We start from the raw sequence: 13,523 nt of genomic DNA, 5'->3' as shown, positions 1-13,523 counted from the left end.
TGCTGTTTACACTAGGGAATAAGGATGAAGTACAAGAGAACAGAATGAGAAAACATACAAATCTTAAAATGTGTGTTTTAAATACAAGTCATTAGCACATTGAAGTCTTCATATTCTGAAATTTTGTTTGTTCTTTGAAATTTTTAAACCTAGTAATAACTTAGAGGTGAAATTTAATATAAATGGGAAGAGTTAGAAGAGGGTATCAGATTCCCTTTCAACATTTAATTAATTTATAATTTGTTTTCAGTTTCAACCATATCAAGGAGCTAAACTAAACGAATCATCATCTCTAACTATGCAGAAAACTTTGATTGATACCATCCACTTATTCTGTCACTCAGTGGTAACCACCCCTGACAGTTTTTAAGAGAAAGAGAGAAAGGGGAGAGGTTGGAGGAGATCAGTAATCAACTGCCCTTTATATATTTAAATGAAAAGTCTGCTGTTTATTACAGCATAGCAAATAACATAGTAACATAGCAAATGGAGCTGAATTCACTTTGGGGAGTTGCAGAAACGATCTTGCTTTGGTGACTATTTTGTAAAGGAGCTTGGCTCCTATTCAGCTTGGTTTTGCAGTGAGAATTGAGGCGAGAAGAGATAAGCCAGCAATTCCACCGTTTCCCAGCAGAGGTAGCTGTTTTGTGCAGGTCCCTGTTTCTCAATATGGCACTCACATGTTTTCCATTGGGTCCTATCACATATCAAGTTAAATGCTACCGGTGTCTCTATCAGCTACGGCACCCCTGCCTCTCTTTCGCTGCTGAGCTCAGCCACAGGCCTTCTAAAGTTTCACAGATTTAGCCCACACTTCTGTAACACTTTTGCATCCATCCTAAGAACTGCTGGTTTAGCACCTTCCTGAAATGGCAGCCCACTCCGGTGTTCTTGCCTGGAGAATCCCAGGGATGGCGGAGCCTGGTGGGCTGCCATCTGTGGGGTCGCACAGAGTCGGACACGACTGGAGCGACTGAGCAGCAGCAGCAGAGTCACCCACAGGTTCAGATCTGCATGTCTTTTCCACCCAAACTATTTCATAATGTCTTTGTGAGATGCAGTCATCTCATGTATTTTTAAATGTCTCTATGATAATGTAATAGGTGACACTTGTGTTTAATAAATGCCAAGCACCATTCTTAAGACTGTGCTTATTAACTAACTTAGTGCTCATGATGATTCTATAGTATAGATATCAATATTATCATTACCTAATTTTGCAGATACAGGAAAATTAAATACACTTTCCTAAGCTTATGCAGCTGGTATGGAGCAGGCCTGGGATATGAATCTAAGCAGTCTGGATATAGAATATTAGCTCTCAGCTCCTGAATATCCTGACCACAATACATTCCATCTCTTAGTACACTGTGAGGTACTCCAGAAAAGTGCTGATAGTAAGAATTAGTTGTGTTTGCAGCTGCTTAGAAGTTCAGGGGTGGCATGGTCTAGTCTAGCAAGGGAATCATGAACTTAAGAGTCAGATTACTGCAGCTTTGTGACCTTTTGACAAGTTATTTTGATTTGTTTGGGTTTTAGTCTCCTCATCTGTAACATAAAGAAAAAAGTATTAGTACCTCTTATTAAGGTTTTTGTGGGAGTTAAATGAGATAAGAGATATGAAATACCAATGAGTTTCCCTTTTCCTTTTCCATGTGAATTACCTCATTTGTCCCCTTGGCAGTTCTGTGATGGAGGCACTGGAGGTATTATATCCATTATACAAATGAGAATACAAATCCATAAAGGTGTGGTTTAATGTATTTCATTGCTTTGAGATAATTCTTGACCATGATCTCTTCAGGTATTTCTTCTGCTGTATTTTCTCTCTTCTCCTTATGTGATTCCAGTCAGCTGTCTTATATCATCCCACAGCTCTTGTGGGCTCCATTCTTTCTTTCCATTCTTTTTGCTTTGTGTTTCACTTTGGATCCTTCATACCAGTGCATCTTTCTTTCAGTTCACTGATTCTCCCTGCAGCTGTGTAATTTACTGGTAAGTCCGTCAAAGGAATGCTTCATTTCTTTTTAATTTTATTTTTATTTTATATTGGAGTGTAGTTGATTTATAATATTGTGTTAGTTTCAGGTGTACAGCAAAGTGATTCAGATTTACATATATCCATTCTTTCGTAGATTCTTTTCCCATATTGGTTATTACAGAATATTGAGCAGAGTTCCCTGTGCTATGCAGTAGGTTCTTCTTTATTCTCTATTTTATATATAGTAGTGTGTATATGTTAATCCCAAATTCCTAATTCATCCCATCCTCCACCTTTCCTTTTTAATAACTTCAAGTTTTTTTTGAAGTCTGTGAGCCTGTTTTCAGTTTTAAACAAGTTTGTTTGTATCATTTTTTAGATTTCACATATAAATGACAATCATGTGGTATTTGTCTTTCTCTGCCTGACTTACTTCACTTAGTATGATAATCTCTTAGTATGATAATCTTCACTTAGTATGATAACCATCCATGTTGCTAGAAATGGCATTGTTTTATTTTTTATGGCTGAGTAGTATTCCATTGTATATATGTACCACATCTTTTTTTAGATTATTTTATTTTAATTGGAGGTTAATTACAATGTTGTGGTTTTCACCACACATTGACATGCAGCAGCCACAGGTGCACATGTGTCCCCCCATCCTGAACCCCCTCCCACCTCCCTTCCCACCCCATCCCTCTGGGTTGTCCCAGAGTACCAGCTTTGAGTGCCCTGCTTCAGGCATTGAACTTGCCCTGGTCATCTATTTTACATATGGTAATGTACATGTTTCAGTGCTCTTCTCTCGTATCATCCCACCCTTGCCTTCTCCCACATAGTCCAAAAGTCTGTTCCTTACATCTTTGTCTCTTTTGCTGTCTTGCATATAGGGTCATCATTACTGTCTTTCTAAATTCCGTATATATGAGTTTATATACTTTATTGGTATTCCACTGTATATATGGACCACATCTTCTTTATCCATTCATCTGTCAGTGGACCCTCAGGTTGGGAATGCTTCATTTTTGATAGTGTGGTCATCTTCTTGAGTGTTTCCATTTGACAGAAACTCCTTAACTTCTGATGCATGTTGTTCATCTGTTCTGCTGGATAGAATGTAGACGCTCTGCAGACACTGAGGGAAATATCCATACCTGGAAACGGGCATGCTTCTTCTTCCATCAGGCTGTAGATGTGGACAGACAAACCAGTTGAGTCCAGAGTTGATCCAGATTTCATTTTGTCTGCACCACAGGCTTCACCTCCCACTAGAGGGGACCGCATCGCCTTATGCTGAAGTGGGGCCAGCAAGTCAGAGATTTTCCTTGGTTGGTGTGCTCTGCACTCAGCTCTTCCTGCACACTTGTAGCACAGAATTCAACTCTGACCAAGCTCCTGTGCCACCTTAGGAGTTTACCACAGCTGCTTCTTACACTAGGCTAGGTTCATGTGGGGATGAGGGGTCTTTCATTCTGGATCTGCTTCACTCTTAGGTCGTGTGTCTAGGCCTCAGACCTGGGGCTGTCTCAGGATCCATGCCTTTTCTACCATGGCAACTAACCTTGGCCTTGTGTCTGTGGTTGTGATCTAAAGTGGCCTTAGTATTCAGCAGCATGAAGTAGGATTTCAGTTTCCTGGTCAGAGATTGAAGTCAGGCCACGGCAGTGAGAATGCTGAATCCTAGTCCCCAGATCATGATGACCAATAGCCAGTGACAAGCCATTGGCCCGTTGTCTTTGTAGAAATGAATTTCCACAAAGAGAAAGTGGTGAACAACTAAGTGGTGGTGGTTTAGTTGCTAAGTTGTGTCTGACCATTTGTGACCCCATGGACTGTAGCCCACCAGGCCCCTCTGTCCATGGGATTTCCCAGGCAATAATATTAGAGTGGGTTGCCATTTCCTTCTCCAAGGGATCTTCCTAACCCAGGGGTCGAACTCGAGTCGCCTGCATTGCAGGCATATTCTTTACCATCTGAGCCACCAGGGAAGCACCTAAATAATTGTTTATTAGGAGGAAAAAGGAGTACGTGTGAATAGACTCACGGGTGAATTCAGAAAGTGTTACACCTTTTTTGGTAGTTTGGATCACTGTTCTGGGGCATTTCTTCTGGGTTTCCTCTAGCCAGTCTTCTTGCTTTGCCTGGCTCTGAGTCCATATTTGGTTTAAGTCAGGGTCCTCCCTGTGTGTGTACCCTGTGTGTACATGCCTCTCTTAGCCAAGGTGGGCTCTAGTGAAGAGGACTGTGGGAAGGTTGACATTGCCTATTGTGGGGTGGTAGCCCCTCCCTTTTGGCCCCCAAGGAGTCTTTCTGTGCATGTGTAGTTGGGAAGGTTTCCTTGATCTCAAGAATGAGGAATATGTGGTCTCTTATCTTTTATCCGGACAGGGCTCAGCTTCTCCTCCCTCCTGCTATTATCTTCATCTTGGAGTGTCTGTCCACAGGGGTCAGACTCCAGCTGCTCCGTGTGGGGCTCCTCTGTCTCCTGCCTCAGTGGTAGATTTGAAGGTTCCTCATACATACAGGCAGCCTGCATCCCAGAAAGCAGGCATATTGTTCACATTTCCTGAGCCACTAGTGAGGTCTCCTAAACAAGCCTTTTTATCTCTCATAGCATTGGACTCTTGATTTGTTGGGATTGCATAATTTTGTGGTTCCCTTGTGTAATGGAAATGCAACACTGGGCCTGGCGCCTAGTAGGACATAAAAAATCTTTATTGGTTAACTGAGGAACCTAAATAGAAACATCCTGTTGACTGTCCAAAGGTCCCACTCTCATTTTGACTTGTTCCTATTTGACAGAAGAGGTCACTGCCTGACTCAGGAGTACAAAAGTATGTGTTTCTTTTAGAAGCTTCACTGGACAGAGTTGAGAAACATAGTCTTTAAGCAAAGCTATTATGATCTCTGACTGAAAATACACACACTCACACACCCCACCTCTGAGGGTCTAGAAAACTGAATTCTGATTCTGCCTCTCATTAGCTGTCTCTTAATATGCAGATTACCCACCAGATCTATTCCTCAGTTTATTTATCAAATGGGATTAATTATATGTATCTTACTTCAATAGATGGTTGTGAAGGTAAAATGAAATTACATAAGTAATTTAGAACACTTTCTAAGTGCTATAGAAATATAAAGTATTCCTCTAGGAGGGGTCAGAGAGGTGTAGAAAAAAGTGGGAGTTTGAATTTCAAGGCACCCTTTTGACATCTACACATCACCATAAGAGAGAGTCCATGAATATGGAAGAGAGCAAAATTAAAAATAGAGCTCTTCCTCTCACTAAAATTAGCCTACTTGTGATAAAGGTTAATTAAGTCCTTCTCCACCAGGCAAGGACACATTTTTAAAGGGAAATAGCATGTCAGCCCTGACTCGTGCTGGGGAGTGATGAGGTCTTCGTGTCATATCTCACTTTGAGCTCAGTAAGCTCTCCTGTTTCCTATAGACCTAACCTGATGTTCCATTTCCTGTCTCAGGCCTAGAATTCCTCCTCCGTGCTGCTTGATTCATTTATATACTTGTACTCAGACAACAGAGACAAGTTCAGTTCAGTTCAGTCGCTCAGTCATGTCCAACTCTTTGTGACCCCATGAATCACAGCACGCCAGGCCTCCCTGTCCATCACCAACTCCCGGAGTTTACTCAAACTCATGTCCATCAAATCGGTGATACCATCCAGCCATCTCATCTTCTGTTATCCCCTTCTCCTCCTGCCCCCAATCCCTCCCAGCATCAGGGTCTTTTCCAATGAGTCAACTCTTTGCATGAGGTGGTCAAAGTACTGGAGTTTCAGCTTCAACATCTGTCCTTCCAATGAACACCCAGGACTGACCTCCTTTAGAATGGACTGGTTGGATCTCCTTGCAGTCCAAGGGACTCTCAAGAGTCTTCTCCAACACCACAGTTCAAAAGCATCAATTCTTCAGCACTCAGCCTTCTTCACAGTCCAACTCTCACATCCATACATGACCACAGGAAAAACCATAGCCTTGACTAGACGGACCTTTGTTGGCAAAGTAATGTCTCTGCTAGAGACAAGTAAGACCATCAAAAAAGTCATCAGGAAGCTTCTTTCTGCCAACTTCATTCATACCCCAAATCATGTGCACCAAAGAGTGCCAAAGTATACACAAGGCACAACCTATATAGTTTTACTTCCTTTGCCTGGATTCAATCCCTGGATTGGAAAGAGCCCATGGAGAAGGGAATGGCTACCCATTCCAGTATTCTTGCCTGGAGAATTCCATGGACAGAGGAGCCAGCAGGCTACAGTCCATGGAGTCACAGTCAGATACAACTGAGTGACTAACACTTGTCACCTGTTACACACCATTGAAACCTTCAACCACAAGCTGATGAGTCTAGAGCACAGGTCAACCAACTACTGCCTACAGGCCAAATCCAGCTTACCAGCTGTTTTATAAATAAAGTTTTATTGGAACACAGTCACTCCCATTTCTGTGCCTATTGCGTGGGGCTGCTTTATCACTCCAAAGGCAACACTGACAAATTGCAGTACAAGTGGTATGACCTGCACAGCCAGAAACAGTTGATATCTGGCCCTTTGCAGAAAAAGTGTGTCTACCGCTTGGTCTAGAGCAATATTAGGCGTGTCCACTCCCCGCCAACATTACTAAGCCACATTTGGTTTATTCAGATCTCTTTCTCCTTCTTTGATTTAATGAACTAATTATTATGGAACTGATTTATGCAATAGCACCTAAGAAAAATGAGATAAAGAGTTGTTCAGATGTGAGAATGTATAATGTTATAAAGTATTTAACTAGGAAAGTTCATAGAAAATACAAAAAAAAAAAAGTAATAACACTCCATAAGGATGCAGTCAGCCAACCAAATCTAAAATGTAGAAAACTCTACACAATAAACCACCCAGTTTTTCCAGAAAATACCTGGGCATGGAAAATCAAAAGTGGAGTAGGACACCTGTGGAGATTCAAAGAAACTTAAGGTATATTTCAACCTAATGCAACTTGTGGATCTTCTTTTTGTTTAAACAGTCGATGTTTCTGTATTGATCTGTGTCCACACATCTCGCAAGCCCTCTTCTTCTAATATCCAAAGGTTCTTTTGGATTTTCTTTTTACTTTTTGAAAAAAAATTTGGCCACACAGCTTGCAGGATCTTAGTTCCCCAAACAGGGATCCAACCTGCACCCCCTGCAGTGGAAGCACAGAGTCCTAACCACTGGACTGCCAGGGAAGTCCCAAGATGTGTATCTTCTATTTGAACAACTCTACTGAGATGATTTAAATATAGAAGAGATCTTGGTGTTTTGAAGGGATTATTTGTACTTACATATAATGATATTGTGATTAGTTGTTCATAAATATCCTTATCTATTCAAGATAATTAAATTATGATATGGTATTTGTGGGTGAAATAATATGATACCTAGGATTTGCTTTCTACTCTCCAACTCCTTCAGTCAGAAAAATATAGTAGAGAATATAAAAGGAATAATATTGGCAAATGTTTGATGATTATTGAGCCAGAGTGTTGAGTGCATTAAGCTCACTGTGGCTTTCTCTCAAACTTTGGTCTTTTTGAAAATTTTCACTATGAGATCTTTTTTTCAAAAGCATGAATTGAACCTGAGTCTCCTGCATTGCAGGCAGATTTTTTACCATCTGAGCCTCCAGGGAAGCCCATTAGTTTGAGTCATCTTTTAATTTGGATCCTGGTTTTGCTAGCTGTTTCTAATCTGTAGAATGGACATTGTGATTCAGATTATATGTGATATTGTGAGGATTATGAAAACTCATTGAGACAGTAAAAAGTTTAACACTGCATAATTCATAGGAAATGAATCAATACCTCGTAGCTATTATTTTGTATTTGCTATCACATGACAGGAATGTAAATACTTATGAGCCTAGTTCATTTATCATGTAATTGACTTCTGTGAATTACAGACCTTAAACCCATATTGTTGCCAATCAAGAAGAAGGAGCCAAAAGAGAAAATGTTTTCACTGTGTACACATATTTCCTTGACAGTCTGGAGACAGTCACAGAACCTGTCGCTATATGGAGGAAAACTGTGGTACCCAAGGGATCGTGATTGGAATGTCAGATTGTCCTGACAATACATCTGTCCTCAACAGTAGTTTTTTTGTTTGTTTGTTTGTTTTAATCAACATAGTCGTTTTCTGTGAAATTGCTAATAAGCGCCTGTGAACACTTTAAGCCCATTGTGCATGGGAAGCCCTGTGACTTTGCAGGACACTGACAGACTTCCCAGTTTGAGTTACTCTCCTCTCTCCTTGACAGCTTGCACTCAGATGACCTAGAGCTGGTTCTGAGTAACATGACACCCCTTCCACTGCATCTCAGATGACTAATCCACCATTTAGTCAACCATTCAGTAGCCAGCATGCATCATTCACATTTACAGGAAAACACATGGACTTAAAGGCACAGGATGTTAGAACAAAAACAATAACCATCCCATCAAACAAATGACATAAACTTGGGCCCTACCCCCACTGAGAGTGTCCCTTAAAATTCATCCCTTTGGGGGGGTCTCATTCTGAGTAAAATTACCATCAGACAAAGATGTTGGGAAGCATTCTGTTCACAATGGATATTTAAAAAAAAAAATAAGAGAAATGTGAGATGTTGGAGAAGGCTGGGAAGAAATGTTTTGCTTGAACTCAAAATAATAACACTGTACTTTCTGTTTCTGTTCTTGCACAGAATGACATCACTCCTCTACATGTTGCATCAAAAAGAGGAAATGCCAACATGGTAAAACTATTGCTTGATCGAGGAGCTAAAATTGATGCCAAAACAAGGGTAAGGGTGCAACTTAGGTACTTGCTTATGCTTATTTTCAGGAAGCAGGTCTGCTTCTACTAATACCTTTGTTGCTGGCTCAGCCCTGGCTTTGTTATTTCCTTTGTTGTCGTCTCTTAGAAAATGACTGCTAAGCTGATTCTTCTTATAATGAGGTAATGATCCCCATTTATAAAGCTTTAATATACATTTAAATAGTACTGGGATTTAATTATAGAAACTAAGGCTTAGGTCCAGAGTTTTTGTTGAGTTAAATTTTTAAGTATTTAATCACTACTTGATACTGCAGACAGAGCTATTGGGCCAGTTTGATTATAAAACTGACATTTTATTTAAAAACAAATCTGTCTCCCTTTGCACACTGCTGGTGCAGCCACTATGGAAAACAGTATGGAGGTTCCTCCAAAAACTAAAAATAGAACCAGCATATGATCCAGCAGTCTACTTTGGTGTATACACCCCCAAACAATTGAAAGAAGTAATTGAAGCCATGTAATAGTCAAGAGGTGGAAGCAACCCAATATCCATGGATAGAAAATGGTTAAAGAAAATGCGTTATATACATACAGTGGAATGTTATTCAGCCTTATAAGGAAATCCTGTCAATTCCCCAGTATGAATGAGTCTTGAGAACATTATGCTAAGTGACAGAAACCAGTCACAAAAGTACAAATACTGTATGTCCCACTTACAGAGGTACCAACAGTAAACACATCAAAACAGAAATAGAATGGCACTTGCTGGAGGCTTAGGGACAGGGAAATGGGGAGTTGTTGAGTGTCAGTATTGTAAGATAAAGTTTTAGAGATGTTATACAACATGAATATAGCTAATACTACTTAACTGTGCATTTAAAAGTGGTTAGGAGAGTCAATTTTATACTGTGGGTTTTTTTAACCACAATTTAACAAATTTTTTCAACATAGGTCAGTCTAGGCAGGTGTTTTGCCATGTTAATTGTTTGGTGTGAGGCACTGTTGTGGGGAGGGGAAAGAAGTGAGACTTAGAATCAAGTTGGAATCCCAGAAGGTGAGCTTTAGCTGGTTGGCTTAGTTTGATGAGGTGATGTAACCTTCTGCATGCAGTTTCTGTATCTGAAAATAAGATTAATGGCTTCCTTGAAGGCTTGTTGCAGTGCTCAAGCTAATGTTTGTAAACTGTATTGGCATAAAGTAGACCAGAAATAAATCCCAGCCGTTGCTAGTAGATGTACACCTCAGAGATATTGCAGCTTTGGTTCCAGACCACTGCGGTGAAGCAGTATTGCAAAAAGACAAGTCACAGGAATTTTTGGACTTCCTAATGTGTATAAAAGTTATGTTTATACCATATTATAGTCTATTGTGTAAAAGCATTCTGTCTTTAAGAGTGTATATACTTTAAATTAAAAAGTACTTTATTGCTAAAAAAAAAAAAAATCCTAACTAGTATTGGAGCCTTTAGCAAGTTATAATCTTTTTGCAATAGTAACATAAGAACCACTGGCCAGAGATTATCATAACAAATATAATAAGAAGAAAGTTTGAAATGTTGCAAGAAGCACAAAAATGTGACACAGACACAAAGTGAGGAAATGGTTGGAAAAATGGCCTTGCCTGATGAGGGTAGCCGCCAACCTTCAACTTGTAAAAAAAAAAAAAGAGAGAAAAGCAGTATCTGCAAAGGGCAATAAAGCAAAGCACAGTAAAATGAGGTGTGCCCGTATAATTCAGAGCTCCAGTTAACATTTAACTTCTGACCAGGGATTTTCTTGTTCAACATTTCATTTAAGAGCAAAATGTGCTCTTATAAATATCCTCCTCTCTAAGGGTTTTGCAGAGTTATCCCTGTCTTGTAATTGTATCTCCTGCAATCCTGTGGTTCCTCTTTCCAAGAATCCTGATATTTCTAAAACTGGTCCAGTAACCCTGACTTGGTTCCTGTAGTCCTTGATTCAGTACTTTATCTTTCACTACATGTATTCACTCAAGCAATTAATGATTATTGAATGCCTACTGTGGGCCAGACTTGGCTAAGTCATGGAGAAAGCCCACAAGCCCCCTCCCCTGCCCTCATGAAGCTGATTGATCATTTGTCTGTTGTATACTCTGACTTGAGGATAGCCCAGCCCTGGGTATTTGACAGGAGACCAGACTTCTTTGTCTTAGTATTGTTGAACCTGAAAGTTTTATGCCTTGTGTGTAGCATAAAAGAAACAAGCTTTCTGGAGAGGGGAATGAAGGAAGATGAGGGTTTACCCGCTACAAGACTCTCTGACTGGGGAAGTAAATTGAAGCGAGGTCTTATTGCATTGACCTGACATTATTTGCTAAGAAGCCATCAGCAGTAGGCTAGACCTGTTGCTTTAAGTGGCAGGGGTGTTCTGCTGAGTACAGGAGCGGTTGCAAAAAAGAATAAGTTAGATAATCATCACTTAATGCCTCTTGGTTACCTGCAGAGGTAGAGGGTCATTTGTGAATACAGAAATATTTGTGAAGAGTGAGGAGGGATACTGGAGCTGAGCAGAACAGAGAAACTTGTATAGTTATACTTGGCTATCCAGCTGGATTTTAATGAAGTGTATGGATTAGAAATGACCATATTTCTCCCTCTCTTGATTTAGTCATCAATCACCAGAACAGCAAAATTGCTTGCCAGTAATTTTGCATCATTTATCAAACACTTACTTCTTCCATTTGGTACAACAGGAAGAGGACCGGGTATGTAGGAAATTCAGGTCCCATATTAAAGGGGCACGTGGTGTCACGGGGGAGGCTAGAATGAAACATACAAACGCTTCTGGACAAAAGCATCAGACATGCAGAATATGGGACATAAGCAAATTCAATATACACTTAAGCCTGTCTTATTTTAAACAAAATGTAGAGTCCTTTTTCCCAGTCACTAGGTTTCAACATGGAGTTGCTTTTCTCCTGTGTTATGTGAGTGCTGTGTGGATGTGAGGAAAACTTAGAGGAACAGAATGGTCATGCCTCTATTGTCATTCTCCTGTTGTTGTCCTGCTTGGGGTGGACGGGTGGTGTCACTCGAGAACAAACTGAATTCCTGGCAGACTGTATGGAAGAAAACATAGTACATACCCCCGATATGTCAACTATTTTGTGTTCTCATCAAAGCTTCCCTTCTCTCTTGCTGAAATGACTGAGTAGTGACTCAGAGTGTCAGTGAAAAGGAGGGAGCCATAAAATTCAGAAAGCCCTAGGGACAAGCCTGAAAACGGAAAGCAATTGTTTTTTATAAATACAAGTTTGAATGATTCAATCCAGTAGCTCTTGAGAAAATAAATATTGTTATCTACCCATCTCCTTCCTGCCAGATACTTCCTACTTGTGTAGCTACCTCGTTGCTTCAACAGTCTGACCTGCTACACACCAACGCCCTAGATTTAGAGAGTTCACTCAGCACACTCCAAGGGACCCCCTCGTTGGCTTGCTGTGTTCTGTGCGTGTGTTGCTAATCTGATAAAGGATTTGGTTCAAAAGCAGACTCTTACTGCCCTTTCAATCAGGGAAGTAAACTTGAATTGTAGTCAGAGTAATGTAGGTTGGGATCTGAGCAAGACCTGGCCAGCTGGAAAAGCAGGATGAGAGTGAATTTTTTCTACCCTGGTGCCTGATCTCTAGTCTTAAGTGTGACCAGCAAGTGAAATCATGACCCTAGGAAAGTTCATCCTCCTGAGTTTTAGTTTCCATCTCAGTACAGATGGTGAGTTGTTCCGATGACTTCACAGGCTTTCCCCACTGCTGGGGCACCGGATGTTGTGACTTTAAGAATAATTAGCTACAGTGAAAGTTGGGGTGGTGATATATGTTGGGGTGATGTAACCAAGATGGTGAAGTATGAGACCCCAGCCCCCACCACCCACAAAGATCAACAATTAGACAAGGATACACTATCAAAAAGAGCTCAGGGAGAGCTTAGGAGCAAGGACTGCAGCAAGGACTTCCCTGGTGGTCCAGTGGCTAAGACTCCACGCTCTCAAATGCAGGGGGCCCAGGTTTGATCCTGGGTTGGGGAACTAGATTTCGCATGCCACAGTGAAGATCAAAGATCCCGCGTACTGCAGCTAAGACCTGACACAGCCAAATAAATAAATACTTTTTGTTTTTTTTAAGAAGAAGAAACTTAAGCAGCACAGTGGAACAAAACACCGGAAAATAACTCACAAAAAGCTAGCCTGCAGCATCTGATCCCCTGCTGCCGCTGCTGCTGCTGCTGCTAAGTCGCTTCAGTAGTGTCCGACTCTGTGCAACCCCATAGATGGCAGTCTACCAGGCTCCACTGTCCCTGGGATTCTCCAGGCAAGAACACTGGAGTGGGTTGCCATTTCCTTCTCCAATGCATGAAAGTGAAAAGTGAAAGTGAAGTCGCTCAGTCGTGTCCGACCCTCAGCAACCCCATGGACTGCAGCCTACCAGGCTCCTCCGTCCATGGGATTTTCTGATCCCCTGGGCCAGCGCTACTCAGGGCCAAGGGTGAGCCTCCCCAAGTAGGAAGAAGTTTTTCTCACCAAGAAAGGGAGAACAGAGTGAGCAGCCAGCCTCCCCAGCCTTTCAGGAAACTGAGCTAAGGACCCATTTGGGTCTCACCCAACCAGAGGCTGGCAAAGCTGAGATGAATAGAGATGGGGAGGAGCAAGGAAACAGCAGGGGCTGGCAGCGTCAGCCACGTGATGGGGATGACTGAGGCTCCCTGTGACCTGCTCTCAGACCCCA

General features: G+C 41.2%; 1 protein-coding gene across 4 annotated transcripts in view; it reads left to right on the top strand.

Moving 5' to 3' along the window:
* Positions 1-13,523, top strand: part of ANK3 (ankyrin 3, node of Ranvier (ankyrin G)) — a 381,124-nt gene that overhangs the window by 168,348 nt on the left and 199,253 nt on the right. For all 4 annotated transcript variants that reach the window (XM_010839398.1, XM_010839394.1, XM_010839395.1 and 1 more), the window contains exon 8: positions 8,710-8,808. In XM_010839398.1, the coding sequence (XP_010837700.1) occupies positions 8,710-8,808 (99 nt within the window). The remainder of the gene's footprint in view (positions 1-8,709; positions 8,809-13,523) is intronic.

The sequence above is a fragment of the Bison bison genome, unplaced genomic scaffold (assembly GCF_000754665.1).
Source record: "Bison bison bison isolate TAMUID 2011002044 unplaced genomic scaffold, Bison_UMD1.0 scf7180017864116, whole genome shotgun sequence".
NCBI classification, from domain to species: Eukaryota; Metazoa; Chordata; class Mammalia; order Artiodactyla; family Bovidae; genus Bison; species Bison bison.
Note: the sequence above shows the minus strand (reverse complement) of the source record. Positions and strands in the feature narration are given on the sequence as shown.